This window comes from Coturnix japonica, chromosome 11 (assembly GCF_054131305.1).
Source record: "Coturnix japonica strain WE chromosome 11, WE-NBRP24, whole genome shotgun sequence".
NCBI classification, from domain to species: Eukaryota; Metazoa; Chordata; class Aves; order Galliformes; family Phasianidae; genus Coturnix; species Coturnix japonica.
The window spans coordinates 3,085,475-3,110,822 of record NC_140673.1 but is presented as its reverse complement, the minus strand read 5'-3'; the positions used below and the strand labels follow the sequence as shown (position 1 = coordinate 3,110,822).

General features: G+C 51.7%; 3 protein-coding genes across 3 annotated transcripts; 1 reads left to right on the top strand and 2 right to left on the bottom strand.

The window, feature by feature from the left end:
* Positions 1-387: 387 nt before the first annotated feature.
* LOC146758936 (uncharacterized) lies at positions 388-3,358 on the bottom strand. Its single transcript, XM_085511981.1, has 2 exons — positions 1,744-3,358; positions 388-1,371 (listed from the first exon to the last, which is right to left on the bottom strand). The coding sequence occupies exons 1-2, from the start codon at positions 2,921-2,923 to the stop codon at positions 1,274-1,276; spliced, it is 1,278 nt and encodes a 425-aa protein (XP_085368107.1). The 5' UTR covers positions 2,924-3,358; the 3' UTR covers positions 388-1,273.
* A 5,303-nt stretch (positions 3,359-8,661) lies between these two features.
* Positions 8,662-13,076, top strand: LOC146758935 (uncharacterized). The gene is made up of 6 exons (XM_085511942.1): positions 8,662-11,382; positions 11,547-11,626; positions 12,119-12,238; positions 12,334-12,472; positions 12,565-12,670; positions 12,767-13,076. Exons 1-6 carry the CDS (start codon positions 9,069-9,071, stop codon positions 13,074-13,076), a joined length of 3,069 nt encoding a protein of 1,022 aa, XP_085368068.1. The 5' UTR covers positions 8,662-9,068.
* A 6,969-nt stretch (positions 13,077-20,045) lies between these two features.
* On the bottom strand, positions 20,046-23,004 carry LOC146758934 (uncharacterized). Its single transcript, XM_085511980.1, has 2 exons — positions 21,402-23,004; positions 20,046-21,029 (listed from the first exon to the last, which is right to left on the bottom strand). Exons 1-2 carry the CDS (start codon positions 22,579-22,581, stop codon positions 20,932-20,934), a joined length of 1,278 nt encoding a protein of 425 aa, XP_085368106.1. The 5' UTR covers positions 22,582-23,004; the 3' UTR covers positions 20,046-20,931.
* Between the last annotated feature and the right edge of the window lie 2,344 nt (positions 23,005-25,348).

The window sequence follows — 25,348 nt, the reverse complement described above, 5'->3', positions numbered from 1 at the left end:
TTCCAGTGCTCTGTCACCCTCACCATAAAGAAGTTCTTCCACACATTCGTGCAGAACTTCCTATGCTGTAGTTTCTTCCCATTACCCCTAGTCCTGTCCCCGCACACTACCGAAAGGGGACCAGCATCGCAACTATGACCCCACATCTCAGGTATTTATAGACCTGGATCAAACCCCCTCTCAGCATTCTTAACTCAAGGCTAAACAGACCCAGTTCACTTAGTCTCTCCTCATAAGGGAGATGCTCTGGGCCCTTCACCATCTCTGTGGCCCTCCGCTGGACTCTTTCCAAGAGATCCCTGTCTTCTTTGTACTGAGCAGCCCAGAACTAGACACAGTATTCCAGATGAGGCCTCACCAGGCAGAGTAGATAAGGAGGATCACTGCAGCGACTCGGCACGGACTCAGATGTGAACGATCCAAATCGTTTATTACAAGTTCTCACATCCCTTATATACCTTCACAAGTTGTTATTTTCTAACTTTCCCATCCGCCCTTACAACTTTCCCAAACATCTTACATGTCAACAAAGCATTCTACAAAACACTTTTCAACTGTCCATGCAGGCACATAACCAATCAGAGCTTTGAGACTCTTCTTCTCCTTGCAGAGGTGTCCTTGGTTCTCATGCTGTTTATCTTGCTCCACAGCTGCTGCTCTGAACAGCTTTTCTTGTATTCCCACAATTCCCCCTTTTTTGTTTATTGACAAGCTACTACCATACTATAAAATAATAACACTAATTATATTAATAACATAATCATTATAACTCAATCAAGGCCTCGATTGACAATACTCTAAAAGTGAAAAAAGAGACAAGTCAAATACAACATAACAACATTACTGTTAAACCCACTAAAAAGAACAAACATGTTTGTACTGCAACCTAAGTTTCTGCAACCTGAAAATAAATCCATGAGGGTCCCATTGTGTTAATCTGTAACTGATCAGGAAAAGTCTTCAATTTTTATATACTCTGATATATTGATTTTTAATGACCACTAAAATTTGTGCAGTAAATGCTTTTAAGATGTTCATAACCATGCTCTACCAACTGAGTTATCCGGGCTAATAATTGATTAATGATCGCACAATTTAATGGAATATCATGTCAAATAGAACCAATTTTAGAGGACAAATGTACTAAAGTATCACTAGGGGCATTAATACTTATTGACCCTTGAGAAACAGCAAGCCATGTTGGTGGTGGATGCGACAGGTAGTGCCAGCAGGGCGTCCCCTGCTTCAAGGTGCACATTTCCTCTCTCACCCATCACAGATTCTCTCCTGCATTCAGGGTCTGAAGGATTTCTTCCAGTTGTACACCACATCCGCATGGCCAGTGCGTGATATAGAGCCCAAGTGGAACACCTGCTTGGAAAACAGAATAAACCATCAAATTTAGTTCTATTAGCGTGCACTTTTGTCTAAAATGATGCATGGTTATATTTTCAGATCCCAATTAATTGGATGTAAAAGAGGTATCCATTCTATGATACAGGGTCATCTCTTTGCCTGGGATTCCTTTCCAGGTTTTGTCTTTGCAAATTAAGAAAAGCTAATTAATAGGCTAATAACATCATAACCAAACAGTACTAAAACATTAAAAGAGCTATTCCTATAGACTCTAGCATTGATTAGATCAAATCCTGTTTAATACACATCTGATCTATTACTAAAATAGAAGAAGCACACAACATCCTAGCTAATGCCTTAAACTCTAAATCTTGAGACTGCATTCACCTGTATGTGCTGTGGAAAATACGTAAGAAGAATGAGTATCTATTGTTACATGTGCATATTTTAGACGGCCAAATTCAGGAACGTGAGTGACATCTGTCTGACACAGCTGAAGAGGTGCTGTGCCACATGGATTTGTCCGAGTCGGAGGCAAAGAGCTATCAGTCAAATTATGTAGCTGATATTCAGTCATAAACACGGTGTATTGCATAGGAGAGAGGATCATTCTTAACACAGTTTTCCAATCGTGAGGGGTCATAGCGTAACTGTCACTGTTTGCAACCAAAAGATTGTATGTAAAGGCTGACTGAACTCCGTATGTTCTCACTGACTCCCTTAGCTCCTTCACTGCCTCATAAGGCAGAGATTCCAAACGGGGGACCTGATTAGGAAAGGTTTGCAACGTGTCAGCATCACCCCTTAATATTGTTTCTTTTTTGCATTGCTCTAAGACATCACAGTACGCTGTAGGGAAATTTGTCATTCCTGCTTCCTTCAAAGTATCATCAGGAGGAAATGCGTCCGATTCTCTTTCTGGATCTTCTGGACCGGGGTCACAACGATCCCCTGGTTTCGATCCGTCCGGGTCTTTAACCACGTTACACGCCGGCTGCACAGACGCAGCAGCGCATGACGTGGGGGGGGAGGAGGGCAGAAGCGGCGCGACGAGCGTCGTAGGCGGAGCGAAGGGCGAGGGCGCCGTAGAGGGCGGCAACGCGGCGAACGTCGGGGGAGGAGCCAACGGCGGGAGCGCGAGGGGGGGCGGTTTTTCGTCTCCCCGAATCGCGGGGGGGTCGGAGCCGCCAGTCGGATCCGGGCACGGGCCGCTTCCCGCAGCGAGAGGCAGCGGCGGGGTTGGGACGGAGGGCGGCAGGGAATGGTCGGAATAAATTCTTTCCCGTCGTGATTGCTTAATCCCTTCCATTATCCGGCTCCAAACGGGCAACAGCTTAGCAGCCTTTCTGTCTTTAGCGAGAGAAGCCTCGTAGAGTTTTGAGCCGATTTTGTCCCAAAGTTCTCCATCGAGAGAGAACTCAGTTTTTGGAAATTCAGGGACATTTTTGCTTATCCATTTAAGAAGAATAGCTAATGCTTTAGTAGACACAGTCTTATCCTGATACGGTAACACTGACCGCAATACTTCGAGATTTACTTTCTGCTCCTTCGTTAGTGAGCTCCCCATAGTTCCCGACTGCTCACCTTCTGTCCTGCAGAACGGTGCGGGTGCGCGCGAAACAGTCTCTCCGAAGTTCAGTCGGGCGACGCTGCCGGACCGGGCTCGCTCAGCCGCGGGTTGATTTGCCCCACGTTGGGCGCCATTTGCAGCGACTCGGCACGGACTCAGATGTGAACGATCCAAATCGTTTATTACAAGTTCTCACATCCCTTATATACCTTCACAAGTTGTTATTTTCTAACTTTCCCATCCGCCCTTACAACTTTCCCAAACATCTTACATGTCAACAAAGCATTCTACAAAACACTTTTCAACTGTCCATGCAGGCACATAACCAATCAGAGCTTTGAGACTCTTCTTCTCCTTGCAGAGGTGTCCTTGGTTCTCATGCTGTTTATCTTGCTCCACAGCTGCTGCTCTGAACAGCTTTTCTTGTATTCCCACAGATCACCTCCCTCAACCTGCTGGACACGCTCTTTTTAATGCACCCCAGAATGCCATTGGCCTGTTTGGCTACAGGGCACACTGCTGGCTCATGGCCAACCTGTCGTCCACCAGGACGCCCAGGTCCCTCTCAGCAGAGCTCCTCTCCAGCAGGTCTTCCCCCAGCCTGTACCGGTGCATGCAATTATTTCTCCCTAGGTGCAAGACTCCTCACTTGCATTTGTTAAACCTCATCCGGTTTCTTACTGCCCAGCTCTCCAGCCTGTCCAGGTCTCACTAAATGGCAGCACAGCCTTCAGGCATGTCAGCCAATCCTCCCAGCTTCGTATCACCAGCAAACTTGCTGAGGGTGGTCACTATCCCCTTGTCAAGGTCATTGATGAAGGTGTTGAACAAGACCAGACTCAGCACCAACCCCTAGGGAACGCCGCTAGTTACAGGTTTCCAAACAGACTTTGCACCACCAATGACAATCCTCTGAGCTCTGCCATTCGGCCAGCTCTCAAACCACTTCACCGTCCACTCATCTAGCCCACACTTCCTCAGCTTTGTTATAAGGATGCTGTGGGAAAGAGTATCAAATGCCATGCTGAAATCAACGTAGACTACATCTACCGCCCTCTCCCCACCCAGCCAGTGACAATGTCATAGAAGGCTACCACGTTGGTTGAGCATGACTTCCCCCTGGTGAACCCATGATGGCTACTCCTGATAACCTCCTTTTCTTCCAATTGTTTGGAGATGGCATCCAGCACAACCTGTTCCATCACCTTTCCAGGGACAGAGGTGAGGCTGACTGGCCTATAACTACCTGGATCATCCTTCCTGCCCTTTTTGAAGACTGGAGTGACACTGGCTATCCTCCAGTCTTCAGGGACCTCCCCCATTCTCCAAGACCTCTCTAAGATGATGGAGAGAGCGGTTCAGCAATCACTTCCGCCAGCTCCCTCAGCACCTGTGGATGCAACCCATCAGGCCCCATGGATTTATGGAACTCAGTGTCACCTAGGAGCTCACGGACCACCTCTTCCCTGACTAAAGGGAAGTCTCCCATTCCCCAGACCCTCTCACTAACCTCCAGGGTCTGGGATTCCAGAGGGAGAGCCTTTTCACTGAAGACAGAAGCAAAGGAGGTATTCAGTAACTCTGCCTTCTCAGCATCCCCCTGTTACAAGAACACCCCCCTCACTTAGTAGGGGACCCTCGTTCTCCCTAGTCTTCCTTTTGCTGTTAACTTACTTTAAAAAGCCTTTTTTATTATCCGTTATCACTTTAGGCAGATTCAATTCCAGGTGGCTTTAGCTTTCCTCATCACATCCCTGCAGGCCATGACAACATTCCTATATTATTCCCAAGTGGTCAGACCCTTTTTCCACATTCATGGACCTTCTTCTTCCCTTTGAGTTTGTGCATGAGCTCCTTGCTCATCCACACAGGTCTCCTGCCACCCCTTCCCGATTTCGTAGTCAGATGGATGTACTGATCCTGAGCTTGGAAGTAGCGCTGTTTAAATGCTGACCAGCTCTCAAAGGCCCCCTTACCTTCTAACACCTAGCCCACGGGATAGCTCCAAGCAGGTCCCGGAAGAGACCAGTGTTGGCTCTCCTGAAGTCCAGGGTAGCAATCCTACTTTTTACCTTGCTTCTTCCACTCTGGATCTTGAACTCCACCATCTCGTGGTCACTACAACCCAAGGTGCCCCCAACCTTTACTTCCTTAACATGTCCTTCCTTGTTAGTGAGAATAAATGAGTTTAAGGCTGAGAGCAGGGTACAATAAAACAAGAAACTTAAGAAGGAACTAGAAAAAGACAGAGTGATTTTTTCAGAGCAGAAATGAAGTTAGACTCAAGTCACGTGTTTTCGGTGGTGTAGGTTTTAATTCATCAAAATGTTTTTGGAAATGGTTGATAGCTTTAGATTGTTTGTTTCTTCACTTGTTCTTGACCTTTCCTCTGTTGCTTATTCTGGAAAAGCAAATCTTCCTTTCCTCCTGTTGATCTGTCTAGACTAAAATTAAGAAGCTGATTTTCTTAACAGTGTCTGGTGTGATGCCATGTTTTGGCTTTAGGAGAAGAATGCCGATAGCGCATCAGAGCTTTGGTTGTTGCTGAGCCATGATGTACAGAGCCAAGGATGTTTCTGTTCCTCAGCTTCTCCTACTGTCCTGCCAGCGAGGGGGCTGGGAGGGGACAAGGAACAGGAAGGGGCACTCACACCATATGACATCATACAAAAGCAAATAAAACTGTGCGGATCTGGCCAGGGAGGGGGCAGACACTGCTCAGGGACAGGCTGCGCGTAACTTGGTGGGGGGGAAGAAATCACTTGTTTTGTAAATATGCATGTATATACACATACATACATACGCATATATATACATATACATGCGTTTTCCAGGATTGTTCAGCCCAGAAAAGGGAAGGCTGCAGGGAGACCTCATTGCGACCTTCCGATATTTCAAGGGAGTTTAGAAACTTCAGGTGAATAAACTTATTGCAAGTGTAGTGATAGGACGTGGCGGGAAGCAGGGGGGAGGATATTGTTGTCCAGTAGGAACACATCCTGGCTGCATAGCATGAGCAAGCCAAGGTATGTCCCCAAGTGAAGAGACATCCCAGTGAGGGCCTGCCGACCCCAACCAGCCCAGTGAGCAGCTCTGTGTACAGAGTACTGCTGTGCCAAGGCCACCTCTCCCAGGGGAAAGCTGTGGTGACTGGAGGCAGGTAGGGCCTTGCCTGGTGCTTGCCCTGCCCCTAGCCTACAGGTATCTGCCCCCTGCCTACAGCTCTCTGTCCTCCACAGGAGCCACTGCCGCATCACACACTGCAACTTGCTGCTGGTGGCCAGCTGTCATCAGGATGAGGCTGAGCCGCAGCCAGCCAGCTGCCCAGGCATGTGAGCAGAGCTGCCACAGTAGGGCCGTGGGGGCTGCCATATGGGGACCGTCCTCTGCCGGTTTGGCTATGGGGAGCCGGGCAGCAGATGCCCGTGGCTGAGCGTTCTGTGGGGCGTGAGCTGGAAGGACCGCGCTCACTTGGTGTTTCTAACTCGGCTTCTCTTGCAGGCAGGTGGGAGTTCACGCTGTCAGTGACCCGCAGCAGTGCCTGCGGGCAAAGGAGACAGCCTCAGCCATCCTTGCTGCCTCACTTAAGGTGAGCAGGGATGCCGGCAGCTGCACCCCCAGCATGCAGCAGCATCTTCTAATGCCCATAAGCTGCTTGCTCTGCAAGCAGCAACCTGCGCACCTGCTGCAAGAGGCAGAGCACGTGCCATAGGCATTAGAGGCGGCAGACTCCCAGAAGTTTCTCCAGGTCCTTCAGGGAACCTTGTATGTCCAAGACCTGGCAGTGAGATCTGAGAGCAGGGCGCCAGCCCTCAAAGACTCTAACTGTTCTCATGCCTCTGCACGCTAGAGCCAAGCAAGGGTACCCTGTGCGCTGCAGCCAGAAGCCCAAGAGTTGGCGTGCAGCTGGCAGTACCGGGGCATGGTGCATGCACCAGCAGCCTGGGAGCACCAGCAACAACTGCCCAGGTGCAAGCCACTAATGCTGGTAAGATCCCCATGGTTTGGACAGACGCTTGGGAGGGCACCCGAGGCACTGGTGCAGCCTCTACACCACATTCCCCATCTGCAAAGAAGGGCTCAGAAGGGGAGGCACGTCATGGCAAAGAGCAAACAAGGAGACTCTGTCCCATCTGTGCCTGAAGATGTGGAAAATTCAGCTTCTTCCAAGGCTGCACTTATTCCAAAGAGACAAGATCCCAGAGAAATCACCAGGATGGCCTGTGGATATTCTGCCACGATCCCAGCAATCCGCAGAATTCGTGATGAGGAGAAAAAGGACCAGATGTTGTCCAGATGGAATGTGTCCTGGCCAAACAGCGTGAAAGGGCCAGGGCACTGGAGATCCCAAGCAGCAGATGATGATGCCAACACTTCCGGCACTGCTCAGGGCACGCTTGGCATCTCTACCACAACAGCGAATGCTGAGGGCCAGTTTCTGGTATCTGGTGATTCCCAGACCTCAGACATAAGCGTGCAGGCTGTGCAGCAAGAGCTGGAAGAGCCCACTGAGGGAGAAACTGCAGGACAGTTTCTGGTGATTTGTTGTTGCACAGGTCTTGCCCCATCTGAAGAGGCAGAAACAGCGCGTTCAGCTTCTCTTCTGGACTCAGGCCCAGGGCCTGCAGGGCAACTTGAGTCTGTCTGCCTCAGTCACCAGAGGTGCAAAACACTCAACTTCTCCCAAGACTGCACACTGTCCAGAGGAGGCTAGTGCGCCGACAGCATGTGAGGGAGGGGGAAGAGAACAAACAGCTGTGGCCATGTCTGGGTTCTCCATACAAGCTCTGGGAGAACCACAAACGCTGTGAGATCCCAGAGAGATCTACTGGGAGGCCTATGGATATCTTCCAGTTCACCCAGCAAACTGGGGATCCGTGATGGGGCAAGGAAGGAACAGATGTTGTCCTGCTGGAATGGGTCCAGGGCATACAGAACGAGCAAGCCCAGGCTTCTTAGCCCCAAGCAGCTGATGATGGTGCCAGTGCTGCCAACACTGCTCAGGGCATGCAAGGTATCTCCATCACAACAGCGAGGGCTGATGGCCAGTTTCCTGCCTCTGGTCCTTCCCGTACTCGGTATATTAAGAGTGCACGATGCGCAGGGACAGACCACAGATGACAGACCAAGATGCCAATGCTGCTGGCACAGATCACAGCCAACTGGATGCCAGAGACACTGCACTGACAGCTGCCCTTACCCTGTAGTTTTTACTCTAATAAACTCTATACTTGCAGGCTGTAGAGGAAGAAAGACAATCTCAAGATGCTGCTGAAGCAGTCAGTGTCCCACCAAGCATATCAGATGCTTCATCTGCTGAGGCAAAGACCGTGCCTTCAGCTTCCCCTCTGGTTGCACATCTCAGACCGGAGGAACATTCATCTGCACGCAAAAGAGCGTAAAAGGCCATCAGCACGAGGTGAGAAATATCCATGTGGTCAGTACCAGGTGTGAAATGAAGGCACAGACTCCAGGAGCTACGCTGGAGTGTGCACTGTGAGGAGATGCCTGGTCATATCTACTTTCCATCCAGTTCCATGCACAAAGGTGGACATCCTCTCCATAACACTTGGCTTGCCTTCATGTGAAGGGCATGTCTGACAAGCCAGAAGATAACATGGAACTTGTGGAGTGTTGCTGGCCAGGAACCTACAGAGCTGTGGATTTGCTCTTGCCTCACAGGTTTCTGCAGAGTCCACAGGAGGAGCACAGAACGTCAGGAGATGGCCCAGATATGTCCACAACTGGGTGGAGAGACATCACAGAAAGGAACAACTGAGTTCAACTAGCTGTGGTGGCGGGGAGCATGCAAGGCATTGCCCAGTGCTTGCCCTGTCCCTTGCCTATAGCCATCTGTCCCCGACATGCTGCCACTCACCGCTCGTGGCCCGTCATCAGGACCACGCTGAGTCACAGGCAGCCGGCTGCCAGGCACGTGCGGAGGGCTGTCACAGTGGGCTGTCGTAACCGCCAGGGCTTTGTGACGCGGGCCGGCATCGAACCCGAAGGCCGTTGTGACGCGGGGCTGCCTTGAGGGGTCAGCGTCCCCTGGAGGGAGTGCCGCTCACTCTCAGGACAGCGGCTCCGTGAGGAGGCAGCAGCTCCTGGGTGCTTCCCTGTGCCTCTGTGCGAGGACGCGGAGATGAGCGAGAAGCGCGAGAAGGACGACTCCCAGCCCAACGCAGGGCTGCCACGCGTGCAGGAACGCCGCCAGGTGAGGCAGGCGGAGAGCAGCGGGGCCGGGCTCGGCCGGGCCGCCGGTGGCGACCTGGCCACCTCCATCTCACGCCTCCTTCTCCCCACAGGTGGGCCGCACGGCGCCGCGAGCGGTGCCGCCGGGCAGCCGGAGCCCGGGCTCGTCCCTCCACGGCGTCCATCTGCCGCCGCTGCCCGGCCCGGAGAGCTCGCGGGCCTCCGGGAGCCGCCGCGCACAGGTAGGGAGCCCGAGGGAGGCGAGGCCGAACGTCTTCCCGCGTGGCGCGGGGACCGCCCACATGAGCGCTGCCCTCGGTGCTCCGTGGGGCGGGAGCGGGACGGACCGCGCTCACCTGGTGTTTCTCCTCGGCTTCTCTTGCAGGCGGGCGGGTGGCAGTTCACGCTGTCGGTGACCCGCAGCAGTGCCGGCGGGCAACGGAGACAGCCTCAGCCATCCTTGCTGCCTCACTTAAGGCGGCCAGGGATGCCGGCAGCTGCACCCCGGCGTTCTGGTGCAGCAGCCTGCGCACCTGCTGCGCGAGGCAGAGAATGCACCATCGGCATTAGAAGCGTCAGACTCCCAAGACTTCCCCGAAGACCTCGGCAAACACCACACGTATCCAGTCGCAATACCAGCTGGGCAAACCCTGTGAGTGTGCCCAGGCTTCTCATGCCCCAAGCGGCAGCAGACGGTGCCAGCGCTGCCAGCACTGCTCAGGGAAGACTGGGCATAGGCTCTGTGACAACCAGGGCTGAGGGACAGATTCCTGCCTCTGGTGGTTCCCGAACCAGTGATGCTGGAGTGCAGGTTGAGCTGCAGGAGCTGGAAGAGGCTGCTGAGAAGGAATCCACGGGACAGTCATCTGGCAACCTGTGCAGCGCATCTCTTGCAGACCTTGAGCCTGAAGGACTCCTCGAGCCCTTGCCCATAACTGGACCTGAAGATGGGGAGAACTCAACTTCTTCCAACACTGAGTGCTCCTCTGCCTCTGATGATTCCCCAGCCAGGGATGTGTTAGTCCAGGATTTGCAGCAAGAACTGGAAGAGAGCGCTGGGAGAGAAACGGCAGGAGAGTCATCTGGCACCCTGCAGGTTGCATCTCTTGGCCCATCTGATGAGGCACACCCCGTGTGTTCAGCATCTCTTCTGGAGCCTCTGCCTGCATCACATGTAGATACAGGAGATTCAGAATGCTCCTATTCTTCTGAGGCTGCATGCTCTGTGATGGAAACCAATGCAGCAGCACTCCTCTTGTCTGTGTCTGAGGGAGGAGAAAGAGAAGAACCAGCTGTGGCCATGCCTGAAGCTCTGGGAGAAGCGGGGAGATTCCAGGATCCCATTGAGTTCAACAGGAGGGCCTGTGGGTGCCCTCGTATGATCGGAGGACCCCGAAGAATTCTTGATGAGCGGATGTTGTCACGCTGGAATATTTCCATGCCAAGGAGTGTGATGAGCACCAGGCAGCAAAGAGTGCAGGCAAGAGGTGATGCTTTCAACACTGCTGGCGCTGCTCAGGGCATGCCGGCCATGCGGCCCACAACATCACGGGCTCATGGCTCTTATGCTGACTCTGGTGATTCCCGAGTGTGGGCTGGTAGACTGCCAGTGTTGTGGGAAGAGCCCAGTGAGGACAGCAGCACTTTTGCCAGCACTGCTGAGTTGTCACACGCCAGAGATGCTGCTGAGACAGATGAGGGCGTGCTCTCCTGTCTTTGCCCTTCAACACCAGAGGCTGTGGATGAAGACCTGGAGTGTGACTGTGAGGAAGATGCTGCAGCAGAGGCAGTCAGTGTCACACCCGGCACATCTGATAATTCATCTGGTGAGGTGGAGACCACATCTTCAGCAACATCTGTGGCTGCAGATCCCAGGCCTGAGGTGCAGGTGTCAGCATGTGTGGGAGCAGATGTGGGCCCTCAGGACGAGGTGAGTAAGGCGTGTCTGGTTGGTACCAGGCACGAAATTGTGGCAGAGGCAGGAGAGGTGCCTGGAGCTTGCGCTGTGGCGAGATGCCTGGTTCTGTCTCCTTTCCAGCCAGCTCCACGCATTAGGGTGGAGAACCCTTCTGTTAGCCCTTCCTTGCCTTCAAGCAAAGGGGCCTGGAAAGGCAATCCCTTCCTTGGTCGCCTGGCACCCACAGCATCACCAGGCAGTGACAGACAGGGTTGTGGTTTTCTTCTCTCCACACAGGTTTCTGCAGAGGCCGGAGAACGTGCACAGAGCTCCGTGTGCTTCAGAGATGCACCGGAGGATGGCCCAGGTACGTCCCCGGGCAGAAAGCCATGCCCACCAAGTGGCACGGAGGCCGGCAACGTTCCGTGCCCTGCCACATGCAGTGCAGTCCTCCCAGGAAAATTCCATGGTGGTGGGTGGCAGGCAGGGTCGTGCCTCTGCCTCTTGCCTACAACTCTCTGTCCCCCACAGGTACCACTGACGCACCACACGCAGCGGCTCGCCGCCGGATGCCAGCTATCATCAGGATGGCGCTTCGGGCTCTGCGCAGAGTTTGTACCTGCAGCTGCATCAGGGGACAGGAAGAGGAAAGGCACGAGGCTGCAAACACCAGGCAGCTCCCAGAGACAACAGACTAAATCACAGAATCAAAGAATGACCTGGGTTGGAAGGGACCTCAAGGATCATGAAGTTCCAACCCCCTGCCTGGCAGGGCCACCAACCTTCCACAATTACTACATCAGGTTGCCCAGGGCCCCATCCAACCTGGCCTTGAACACCTCCAAGGACGGGGCATCCACACCCTCCCTGGGCCTTCTGTTCCAGGGCCTCACAACGCTCCTAGTAAAGAACTTCCCCCTAACATCCAACCTAAATCTACCCTCTTTCAACTTAAATCTATTTCCCCTTGTCCTGTAGTTGTAGAATAGCTCCCAGAGATGAAACACCCAATCCTGTAGATGTAGAAATCTGATTAAACCTTATCCCTTAACCCTAACCTGGCTGAGTGCTGTCTGGTCTGTGCACGTTTGGTCTCTGTGCAGCTACTGGGGTCAGAGAATGGAGCAGTGGATCTCCATGTCAGTGATGGCAGCAAGTGCAGAGAGCGTGGGCGTGCAAGGCACGGTGATTTCTCGCTTGCCAAGTGTGAGCTGGCTGAGCTGGTGTGTGTGTGAGGTGGCCTGTGATGAAGGGCTTGAGGGTCTCTGAAGCCCTGGTGGGAGAGTGCTGGTGTGTCTGTAACCAGGCACCTGGCTAGAGGAGACCAAGAGTGTCCCAGCTGGATCGGGGCTCCTCAGGCGCCACACTGTGTAGTCTTGGGTATTCCCACAAAGACATCATTCCCCCATATGAGGATGTCATCAGCATACAGACAAACCCAGACACTGTGGTCCAATGTAACCTTCTCCATCCTCCGTGCCTATGCTCTGAGCTCCAGAGTGGCCGAGTGTTTGTACCCCTGGGGTAATCAGCTGAATGTGCATTGCAGTCCCTCCAAGTAAGTGCAAACTGACTGTCCTCCGCCTTCCTCAAGGGGACCGTAAAAAACCTGTCTTCGACATCAACAGCAGCCAGAAAGGGGTGAGCATGTTCCTGTAGAGCGGCAATCAATTCTGAAACATTTGGGACAGCTGTTGCTGAAGGGGCAGTGTTGGCATCCAGGTGCCTGTAAGTCTCCCACTTTCCATTAGGCTTCCATACCAGGAGAAGTCCCTCGACATTTTCAGCATACGGTGCCCGCCCTGTCCCTTGTCCATAGCCATCTGTCCCCCAGAGGATCCGCTGCCACACCACGTGCAAGGCTTCTGCAGAGGTGGAGAGGAGCTGCACGGAGCTCCAGGTGCTTCAGAGACACACCGGAGGGTGGCCCAGCTCCGTCCCCAGGAAGAAAGCCATCCCAGTGCTTACCCACCCAGCTCAGGTGGCCCACCAGGTGGCATGGAGGCCGGCAGCACTGCGTGCCCTGCCATATCCAGGCCCACCCTCCTGCGGAAAACCTGAAGTGGTGGGTGGAGGCAGGGCCGTGCCACTGCCCCTTGCCTACAGCTCTCTGTCCCCCACAGTTACCGCTGCCGCACCACACGCAGCGGCTTGCTGCCAGTGGCCTGCTGTCAACAGGATGAGACTTTAAGCTCTGCACAGGGCATTCACCTGTCGCTGCATCAGGGGACAGCAAGAGGAGAGGCACGAGGCTGCCGGCAGTAGTTTGAGACCGCACAAAATGGAACCAGAAACTTTAACGTTTTTCTTTTTTGATTCTCTCTCCCACCCCCCTGGGAGGTGGGATAGCCAGCAAGAGTAGTTTGCTGTGTAGCTGCCTGACTGGTTAAACCTCAACAACCACGCTTTTAATGTTCACTGCTTCAGTTTCTTGAAGAAAATAAACATCACATATGACCCCACAGTCTTCTGTCTGCATCTAGGGGAACATTTTTAAAACTAAGGCAGGCTAAAGTAGGACCTTTCTATTGTCATCTATGCTGCCGTTCTCCTCGTTCTCCTCTAGAAATAATGTATTCGTGAGAGGAAAAACAAACAAAACAAAACCAGAAAAACAAAGCAAACCTTTCTTCACTGCTCTCTTTCTTCTTATTTTGAATTTCCTTTTTTTTTTTTTTTCTGAATTGAAATGAATACTTCAAGAAAGATCACTGCAATTGCACGACTGTGCACTGTTCGCTCAGAGTAGCCTTTTTTTCCCCCAAAAGGATGTCCTGACATTTGCAATCCAACAAAGCTTAACCAGAAATACAGAAACTAGGCAAAGTGCTCCCGGCGGCGGTTTGTTTCTTTTAAAAGCGGAAACAACAGAGCCGGTCTCTAAGCCTCCGCGGTCCGTTTCCGACACGGCACCACACAGGGTTCCTCTCATGGCCGCCATCTTTTCCGCACTGCTCCCTCGCGGGCTTCCCACAGGCTGCAGCTCTGCCAGCACTGCTCCGAAGCGGCTCCGTAGCCCGGGGTCCATCCTGCAGAAACCGCCTCACGGTTTCTCCACAGAGCAGCTCTCTGTGAGGAAGCTCCCCACAGAGCTCCACCACCGCACGCTCCTCTTCAAGAGCGGCAGCCCGCCCAGCCCTCCCGCCTCACTTCGGGCCCCTCTCCACGGCCGCAGCTCGGGCCCGGGGCTGCTCCTGCGGGCACAACGTGGCTGCCGCCTCCTGCGGGCCGCTCCTGTCTGCAAAGGAGATGTGCTTCGTGTGGTGCCCACGGGCTGCAGGGGACAGCCTGCTCCTCCGCGGGCTGCAGGGAGCTGCTGCTCCGTGCGTGGAGCACACCCTGCTTTCCTTCTGCACTCACTTGGGTGACTGCAGGGCAGTGCCTCTCTCACTCCTCACTCCCCTCTCCCAGCCGCTGTCCTTACATCTCCTCACCCAGAATCACAACCGCCATCACTCGTTGGCTGTTTTGTCTCGTGGTGGATCTCTCCTGCAGCTAGACAGAACGCACTTTGTTCTAACATGGGCCATCCGGTAGAGTCCTCTCACAGACTCTAACAGAGGTTGTCCCAGAATCCTGTTCTTGCCCATCCCCTCCTCCTTTTGGGGATGACTTTTCCTCAAGAGCTGTGCCAGGGAAGGAGAAAAAGGATCGACCAGCAGGATCTACCTTCTCATCCCCATACCTTTTGCCTGCATCAGTAGGATCCTGGAGGTATCCCTACGTTCTTGGCCTTTGCATGGGCTGAACCCTGTGCACTCACAATCCCTGTCCTGGCAGTGTCCAGCAGTGGAGGACATGCTCATGTACTGACAGAAGTAGGGAGCTTCCAGCACTGCACATCACAGTTTTCACCTGTTAGATGTCTCCTGCTTTCCTCTTCCCTTGAAACAGAGGGTGAGGTATTTAACTAGACTCTCTTCATATCCTTGTTCATCTTCCCCGATGATAGCCACTTCCTACAGCTTCTTCACGTGATCCCTCTGCACCCTGACCACAGCATACCTCCCTGAGATGAGGCCGCCGCTGCTCCCAGTGAAACCACCCCAGGTACCCTTCAAACAACACCTGGACAACCACATCCTCTCTCGGGATGGTGCTTCTGGGTTAAAATCTACTATGTGCTAAGGGCATGCTGTTTCTCTGGCCCACGGTGGCCACAACGCATGGCACGTCTTCGTGCTATGTTGCTTTCAGCGGAGCTGCTGTGCCCCTCCGCCCATGCTGCAAGCACTGCTGAAGGCTGCACACTGCCCTTCCTTGCTGAAATTAGTAAACAGCTGTATCACAGAAGCTGCAAACGCATGGAGATTTGTTCTTCTAAAGAACCTACACAGAACATATACGCTGAATCAGAGAAATATGGCCTTGTAACATTTCTTCCAGTATTTCATGTAAGCTTGCACTGGAACAAAGAGATACAGTTTTTCACAAGTATCTTTATTCAACCTCTCACGCCCCAGTGGTTATTCTGGATGTCAGAGGCTATTTTGCAGACAGCCGTACTACTGGAAATCACTAATCATTCCCAGTCTTACTGGTGATAGCAATATCTGGGAAGTCAACAACTTCAGGCACTTAAGTCAATTGTAACTTTCTTGCTCAGGTATCTAAGCAGTAACATCTTCATATTATTCTGTTCTAAATCGAGTGCCAGTCAGCATGACAATGTCTTACTTCTTGTACCGTTGCTAGAGATCTGTGCAAATCCATCATCTTCACATCACCCACAGTATGTAGACATTATCTCCTCTTTGTAGGCCAGCTCACAGGATCCTCTCCAAACAAGCTACACTAATTTTCTATTAGTGCTGTCTCAGTACCGCAACGTTATTTGCATGATAAAGCTACTTCATGTTTTCCTTCAACACGCTGCCTAATAATTTCATTTAATACTCCCTGTTCTACCAAGATAATAATTTATTCTCTGTTTTTCCTTTTCCGGCATGCAGCACCCCGGCGTGCAGCAGCGTCTCCTTGTGTCTGTAAGCTGCCTGCTCTGCAAGCAGCAGCCTGTGCACCTGCTGCGTGAGGCAGAGAATGGGCCATGGTCATTAGAGGCAGCAGAGTCCCAATACATCCCCGAAGACCTCGGCAAACACCACGCGTGTCCAGTCGCAACACCAGCTGGGCAAACGCTGTGAGCGTGCCCAGGCTTCTCGTGCCCCGAGCGGCAGCAGACGGTGCCGGCGCTGCCGGCACTGCTCAGGGAAGACTGGGCATAGGCTCTGTGACATCCAGGGCTGAGGGACAGATTTTTGCCCCTGGTGGTTCAGGAACCAGCAATGCTGGAGTGCAGGTTGAGCTGCAGGAGCTGGAAGAGGCTGCTGAGAATGAATCCACGGGACGATCATCTGGCAACCTGTGGAGCGCATCTCTTGCCTCACCTGTTGAGGCAGACACTGTATGTGCAGCTTCTCTTCTGGCTGCACAGCCTTGGCCTGGAGGACACACCGAGCCCTTGCCAGTAACCAGACCTGAAGATGGGGAGAACTCAACTTCATCCAACACTGAATGCTTTCCAGAGGAGGCCAATGTGGCACCCTTTCTCTGGAGAGCATCTGAGGAAGAAGAAACAGCTACCACCATGCCTGAGGTGAAGAAGGACCAGATGCTGTCTAGATGGAACGCATACTGGCCAAATAGCATTATCGTGCCCTGGCTGCTGAGGCATAGTGAAGATAGTGCCGATGCAGCTGATAGTGGTCTGGCTGCGCTGAGTGTCCTCAATTTGACATCGGGGACTGGAGGCCAGTTCTCTGCCTCTGATGATTCCCTGGCCAGGGATATTCTAGCCCAGGATTTGCAGCAAGAACTGGAAGAGAGTGCTGGGAGAGAAATGGCAGGACAGTCATCTGGCACCCTGCAGGTTGCATCTCTTGCCCCATCTGATGCAGCAGGCACACGCTGTGTGTTCAGCATCTCTTCTGGAGCCTCTGTCTGCATCAGATATAGATAGAGAAGAAGAAGATTTAGAAAGCTCCTATTCTTCTGAGGCTGCATGCTCTGCGCTGGAGGCCAATGCAGCAGCACTCCTCTTGTTGGTGTCTGAGGGAGGAAAAAGAGAAGAACAAGCTGTGGCCATGCCTGAAGCTCTGGGAGAAGTAGGGAGTTTCCAGGATCCCATAGAGATCAACAGGAGGGCCTGTGGGTGCCCTCATATGATCACAGGACCCCGAAGAGTTGTGGATGAGGGCAGAAATGAGCAGACGTTGTCATGCTGGAATATTTCCTGGCCAAGGAGTGTGATGAGCCCCAGGCAGCAAAGACTGCAGGCAAGAGGTGATGTTTTCATTGCTGTTGGCGCCGCTCAGGGCAAGCCGACCATCACGGGCTCATGGCTCTTATGCTGACTCTGGTGATTCCCGAATGTGGGCTGGTAGACTGCCAGTGTTGTTGGAAGAGCCCAGTGATTACAGCAGCACTTCTGCCAGCACTGCTCGGTCATCACACATCAGAGATGCTGCTGAGACAGATGAGGGCGTGCTCTCCTGTCTTTGCCCTTCAACACCAGAGGCTGTGGATGAAGAACTGGAGTGTGACTGTGAGAAAGATGCTGTAGCAGAGGCAGTCAGTGTCACACCCGGCACATCTGATAATTCATCTGGTGAGGTGGAGGCCACATCTTCAGCAACATCTGTGGCTGCAGATCCCAGGCCTGAGGTGCAGGTGTCAGCATGTGTGGGAGCAGATGTGGGCCCTCAGGACGAGGTGAGTAAGGCGTGTCTGGTTGTGGCAGAGGCAGGAGAGGTGCCTGGAGCTTGCGCTGTGGCAAGATGCCTGGTGGTGTCTCCTTTCCAGCCAGCTCCACGCATTAGGGTGGAGAACCCTTCTGTTACCCCTGCCTTACCTTCAAGCAAAGGGGCCTGGAAAGGCAATCCGTTCCTTGGGCGCGTGGCACCCACAGCATCACCAGGCAGTGACAGAGAGGGTTGTGGTTTTGTTCTCTCCACACAGGTTTCTGCAGAGGCCAGAAAACGTGCACAGAGCTCCGTGTGCTTCAGAGATGCACCGGAGGATGGCCCAGGTACGTCCCCGGGCAGAAAGCCATGCCCACCAAGTGGCACGGAGGCCAGCGGCGTTCTGTGCCCTGCCACATGCAGTGCAGTCCTCCCAGGGAAATTCCATGGTGGTGGGTGGCAGGCAGGGCCGTGCCTCTGCCTCTTGCCTACAGCTCTCTGTCCCCAACAGGTACCACTGACGCACCACACGCAGCGGCTCGCCGCCGGATGCCAGCTGTCATCAGGATGGCGCTTCGGGCTCTGCGCAGAGTTTGCACCTGCAGCTGCATCAGGGGACAGGAAGAGGAAAGGCACGAGGCTGCAAACACCAGGCAGCTCCCAGAGACAACAAACTAAATCACAGAATTGAAGAATGACCTGGATTGCAAGGGACTTCAGGGATCATGAAGTTCCAAACCCCCCTGCCTGGCAGGGCCACCAACCTTCCACAATTACTAGATCAGGTTGCCCAAGGTCCCATCCAACCTGGCCTTGAACACCTCTAAGGACGGGGCATCCACAACCTCCCTGGGCAGCCTGTTCCAGGGCCTCACAACGCTCCTAGTAAAGAACTTCCCCCTAACATCCAACCTAAATTTACCCTCTTTCATCTTAAGTCCATTTCCCCTTGTCCTGTAGTTGTAGAATAGCTCCCAGAGATGAAACACCCAATCCTGTATATGTAGAAATCTGATTAAACCTTATCCCTTAACCCTATCCTGGCTGAGTGCTGTCTGGTCTGTGCACGTTTGGTCTCTGTGCAGCTACTGGGATCAGAGAATGGAGCAGTGGATCCCCGTGTCAGTGATGGCAGCAAGTGCAGAGAGCGTGGGCGTGCAAGGCACGGTGATTTCTCGCTTGCAAAGTGTGAGCTGGCTGAGCTGCTGTGTGTGTGTGAGGTGGCCTGTGATGAAAGGGTTGAAGGTCTCTGAAGCCCTGGCTAGAGGAGACCAAGAGTGTCCCAGCTGGATCGGGGCTCCTCAGGTGCCACACTGTGTAGTCTTGGGTATTCCCACAAAGACATCATTCCCCCATATGAGGATGTCATCAGCATAGGGACAAACCCGGACACCGTGGTCCAACATAACCTTCTCCATCCTCCGTGCCTATGCTCTGAGCGCCAGAGTGGGTGAGTGTTTGTATCCCTGGGGTAATCAGCTGAATGTGCACTGCAGTCCCTCCAAGTAAATGCAAACTGACTGTCCTCCGCCTTCCTCAAGGGGACAATAAGAAACCTGTCTTAGACATCAAGAGCAGCCAGAAAGGCAGGAGCCTGTTTCTGTAGAGCAGCAATCAATTCTGAAACATTTGGGACAGCTGTTGCTGAAGGGGCAGTGTTGGCATCCAGGTGCCTATAAGTCTCCCACTTCCCATTAGGCTTCCACACCAGGAGAAGTCCCTTGACATTTTCAGAATACAGTGCCCGTCCTGTCCCATACCTATGGCCATCTGTCCCCCAGAGGATCCACATCTCACAGAATCACAGAATCACAGAATTGTAGGGGTTGCAAGGGACTTCTAGAGATCATCGAGTCCAATCCCCCTGCCAAAGCAGGCTCCCTACACCACGTTGCACATGTAGGCATCCAGTCGGGTCTTGAATATCTCCAGAGGAGGGTCCACCACCTCCCTGGGCAGCCTGTTCCAGTGCTCTGTCACCCTCACCATAAAGAAGTTCTTCCACACATTCGTGCAGAACTTCCTATGCTGTAGTTTCTTCCCATTACCCCTAGTCCTGTCCCCGCACACTACCGAAAGGGGACCAGCATCGCAACTATGACCCCACATCTCAGGTATTTATAGACCTGGATCAAACCCCCTCTCAGCATTCTTAACTCAAGGCTAAACAGACCCAGTTCACTTAGTCTCTCCTCATAGGGGAGATGCTCTGGGCCCTTCACCATCTCTGTGGCCCTCCGCTGGACTCTTTCCAAGAGATCCCTGTCTTCTTTGTACTGAGCAGCCCAGAACTAGACACAGTATTCCAGATGAGGCCTCACCAGGCAGAGTAGATAAGGAGGATCACTGCAGCGACTCGGCACGGACTCAGATGTGAACGATCCAAATCGTTTATTACAAGTTCTCACATCCCTTATATACCTTCACAAGTTGTTATTTTCTAACTTTCCCATCCGCCCTTACAACTTTCCCAAACATCTTACATGTCAACAAAGCATTCTACAAAACACTTTTCAACTGTCCATGCAGGCACATAACCAATCAGCGCTTTGAGACTCTTCTTCTCCTTGCAGAGGTGTCCTTGGTTCTCATGCTGTTTATCTTGCTCCACAGCTGCTGCTCTGAACAGCTTTTCTTGTATTCCCACAATTCCCCCTTTTTTGTTTATTGACAAGCTACTACCATACTATAAAATAATAACACTAATTATATTAATAACATAATCATTATAACTCAATCAAGGCCTCGATTGACAATACTCTAAAAGTGAAAAAAGAGACAAGTCAAATACAACATAACAACATTACTGTTAAACCCACTAAAAAGAACAAACATGTTTGTACTGCAACCTAAGTTTCTGCAACCTGAAAATAAATCCATGAGGGTCCCATTGTGTTAATCTGTAACTGATCAGGAAAAGTCTTCAATTTTTATATACTCTGATATATTGATTTTTAATGACCACTAAAATTTGTGCAGTAAATGCTTTTAAGATGTTCATAACCATGCTCTACCAACTGAGTTATCCGGGCTAATAATTGATTAATGATCGCACAATTTAATGGAATATCATGTCAAATAGAACCAATTTTAGAGGACAAATGTACTAAAGTATCACTAGGGGCATTAATACTTATTGACCCTTGAGAAACAGCAAGCCATGTTGGTGGTGGATGCGACAGGTAGTGCCAGCAGGGCGTCCCCTGCTTCAAGGTGCACATTTCCTCTCTCACCCATCACAGATTCTCTCCTGCATTCAGGGTCTGAAGGATTTCTTCCAGTTGTACACCACATCCGCATGGCCAGTGCGTGATATAGAGCCCAAGTGGAACACCTGCTTGGAAAACAGAATAAACCATCAAATTTAGTTCTATTAGCGTGCACTTTTGTCTAAAATGATGCATGGTTATATTTTCAGATCCCAATTAATTGGATGTAAAAGAGGTATCCATTCTATGATACAGGGTCATCTCTTTGCCTGGGATTCCTTTCCAGGTTTTGTCTTTGCAAATTAAGAAAAGCTAATTAATAGGCTAATAACATCATAACCAAACAGTACTAAAACATTAAAAGAGCTATTCCTATAGACTCTAGCATTGATTAGATCAAATCCTGTTTAATACACATCTGATCTATTACTAAAATAGAAGAAGCACACAACATCCTAGCTAATGCCTTAAACTCTAAATCTTGAGACTGCATTCACCTGTATGTGCTGTGGAAAATACGTAAGAAGAATGAGTATCTATTGTTACATGTGCATATTTTAGACGGCCAAATTCAGGAACGTGAGTGACATCTGTCTGACACAGCTGAAGAGGTGCTGTGCCACATGGATTTGTCCGAGTCGGAGGCAAAGAGCTATCAGTCAAATTATGTAGCTGATATTCAGTCATAAACACGGTGTATTGCATAGGAGAGAGGATCATTCTTAACACAGTTTTCCAATCGTGAGGGGTCATAGCGTAACTGTCACTGTTTGCAACCAAAAGATTGTATGTAAAGGCTGACTGAACTCCGTATGTTCTCACTGACTCCCTTAGCTCCTTCACTGCCTCATAAGGCAGAGATTCCAAACGGGGGACCTGATTAGGAAAGGTTTGCAACGTGTCAGCATCACCCCTTAATATTGTTTCTTTTTTGCATTGCTCTAAGACATCACAGTACGCTGTAGGGAAATTTGTCATTCCTGCTTCCTTCAAAGTATCATCAGGAGGAAATGCGTCCGATTCTCTTTCTGGATCTTCTGGACCGGGGTCACAACGATCCCCTGGTTTCGATCCGTCCGGGTCTTTAACCACGTTACACGCCGGCTGCACAGACGCAGCAGCGCATGACGTGGGGGGGGAGGAGGGCAGAAGCGGCGCGACGAGCGTCGTAGGCGGAGCGAAGGGCGAGGGCGCCGTAGAGGGCGGCAACGCGGCGAACGTCGGGGGAGGAGCCAACGGCGGGAGCGCGAGGGGGGGCGGTTTTTCGTCTCCCCGAATCGCGGGGGGGTCGGAGCCGCCAGTCGGATCCGGGCACGGGCCGCTTCCCGCAGCGAGAGGCAGCGGCGGGGTTGGGACGGAGGGCGGCAGGGAATGGTCGGAATAAATTCTTTCCCGTCGTGATTGCTTAATCCCTTCCATTATCCGGCTCCAAACGGGCAACAGCTTAGCAGCCTTTCTGTCTTTAGCGAGAGAAGCCTCGTAGAGTTTTGAGCCGATTTTGTCCCAAAGTTCTCCATCGAGAGAGAACTCAGTTTTTGGAAATTCAGGGACATTTTTGCTTATCCATTTAAGAAGAGTAGCTAATGCTTTAGTAGACACAGTCTTATCCTGATACGGTAACACTGACCGCAATACTTCGAGATTTACTTTCTGCTCCTTCGTTAGTGAGCTCCCCATAGTTCCCGACTGCTCACCTTCTGTCCTGCAGAACGGTGCGGGTGCGCGCGAAACAGTCTCTCCGAAGTTCAGTCGGGCGACGCTGCCGGACCGGGCTCGCTCAGCCGCGGGTTGATTTGCCCCACGTTGGGCGCCATTTGCAGCGACTCGGCACGGACTCAGATGTGAACGATCCAAATCGTTTATTACAAGTTCTCACATCCCTTATATACCTTCACAAGTTGTTATTTTCTAACTTTCCCATCCGCCCTTACAACTTTCCCAAACATCTTACATGTCAACAAAGCATTCTACAAAACACTTTTCAACTGTCCATGCAGGCACATAACCAATCAGAGCTTTGAGACTCTTCTCCTTGCAGAGGTGTCCTTGGTTCTCATGCTGTTTATCTTGCTCCACAGCTGCTGCTCTGAACAGCTTTTCTTGTATTCCCACAGATCACCTCCCTCAACCTGCTGGACACGCTCTTTTTAATGCACCCCAGAATGCCATTGGCCTGTTTGGCTACAGGGCACACTGCTGGCTCATGGCCAACCTGTCGTCCACCAGGACGCCCAGGTCCCTCTCAGCAGAGCTCCTCTCCAGCAGGTCTTCCCCCAGCCTGTACCGGTGCATGCAATTATTTCTCCCTAGGTGCAAGACTCCTCACTTGCATTTGTTAAACCTCATCCGGTTTCTTACTGCCCAGCTCTCCAGCCTGTCCAGGTCTCACTAAATGGCAGCACAGCCTTCAGGCATGTCAGCCAATCCTCCCAGCTTCGTATCACCAGCAAACTTGCTGAGGGTGGTCACTATCCCCTTGTCAAGGTCATTGATGAAGGTGTTGAACAAGACCAGACTCAGCACCAACCCCTAGGGAACGCCGCTAGTTACAGGTTTCCAAACAGACTTTGCACCACCAATGACAATCCTCTGAGCTCTGCCATTCAGCCAGCTCTCAAACCACTTCACCGTCCACTCATCTAGCCCACACTTCCTCAGCTTTGTTATAAGGATGCTGTGGGAAAGAGTATCAAATGCCATGCTGAAATCAACGTAGACTACATCTACCGCCCTCTCCCCACCCAGCCAGTGACAATGTCATAGAAGGCTACCACGTTGGTTGAGCATGACTTCCCCCTGGTGAACCCATGATGGCTACTCCTGATAACCTCCTTTTCTTCCAATTGTTTGGAGATGGCATCCAGCACAACCTGTTCCATCACCTTTCCAGGGACAGAGGTGAGGCTGACTGGCCTATAACTACCTGGATCATCCTTCCTGCCCTTTTTGAAGACTGGAGTGACACTGGCTATCCTCCAGTCTTCAGGGACCTCCCCCATTCTCCAAGACCTCTCTAAGATGATGGAGAGAGCGGTTCAGCAATCACTTCCGCCAGCTCCCTCAGCACCTGTGGATGCAACCCATCAGGCCCCATGGATTTATGGAACTCAGTGTCACCTAGGAGCTCACGGACCACCTCTTCCCTGACTAAAGGGAAGTCTCCCATTCCCCAGACCCTCTCACTAACCTCCAGGGTCTGGGATTCCAGAGGGAGAGCCTTTTCACTGAAGACAGAAGCAAAGGAGGTATTCAGTAACTCTGCCTTCTCAGCATCCCCCTGTTACAAGAACACCCCCCTCACTTAGTAGGGGACCCTCGTTCTCCCTAGTCTTCCTTTTGCTGTTAACTTACTTTAAAAAGCCTTTTTTATTATCCGTTATCACTTTAGGCAGATTCAATTCCAGGTGGCTTTAGCTTTCCTCATCACATCCCTGCAGGCCATGACAACATTCCTATATTATTCCCAAGTGGTCAGACCCTTTTTCCACATTCATGGACCTTCTTCTTCCCTTTGAGTTTGTGCATGAGCTCCTTGCTCATCCACACAGGTCTCCTGCCACCCCTTCCCGATTTCGTAGTCAGATGGATGTACTGATCCTGAGCTTGGAAGTAGCGCTGTTTAAATGCTGACCAGCTCTCAAAGGCCCCCTTACCTTCTAACACCTAGCCCACGGGATAGCTCCAAGCAGGTCCCGGAAGAGACCAGTGTTGGCTCTCCTGAAGTCCAGGGTAGCAATCCTACTTTTTACCTTGCTTCTTCCACTCTGGATCTTGAACTCCACCATCTCGTGGTCACTACAACCCAAGGTGCCCCCAACCTTTACTTCCTTAACATGTCCTTCCTTGTTAGTGAGAATAAATGAGTTTAAGGCTGAGAGCAGGGTACAATAAAACAAGAAACTTAAGAAGGAACTAGAAAAAGACAGAGTGATTTTTTCAGAGCAGAAATGAAGTTAGACTCAAGTCACGTGTTTTCGGTGGTGTAGGTTTTAATTCATCAAAATGTTTTTGGAAATGGTTGATAGCTTTAGATTGTTTGTTTCTTCACTTGTTCTTGACCTTTCCTCTGTTGCTTATTCTGGAAAAGCAAATCTTCCTTTCCTCCTGTTGATCTGTCTAGACTAAAATTAAGAAGCTGATTTTCTTAACAGTGTCTGGTGTGATGCCATGTTTTGGCTTTAGGAGAAGAATGCCGATAGCGCATCAGAGCTTTGGTTGTTGCTGAGCCATGATGTACAGAGCCAAGGATGTTTCTGTTCCTCAGCTTCTCCTACTGTCCTGCCAGCGAGGGGGCTGGGAGGGGACAAGGAACAGGAAGGGGCACTCACACCATATGACATCATACAAAAGCAAATAAAACTGTGCGGATCTGGCCAGGGAGGGGGCAGACACTGCTCAGGGACAGGCTGCGCGTAACTTGGTGGGGGGGAAGAAATCACTTGTT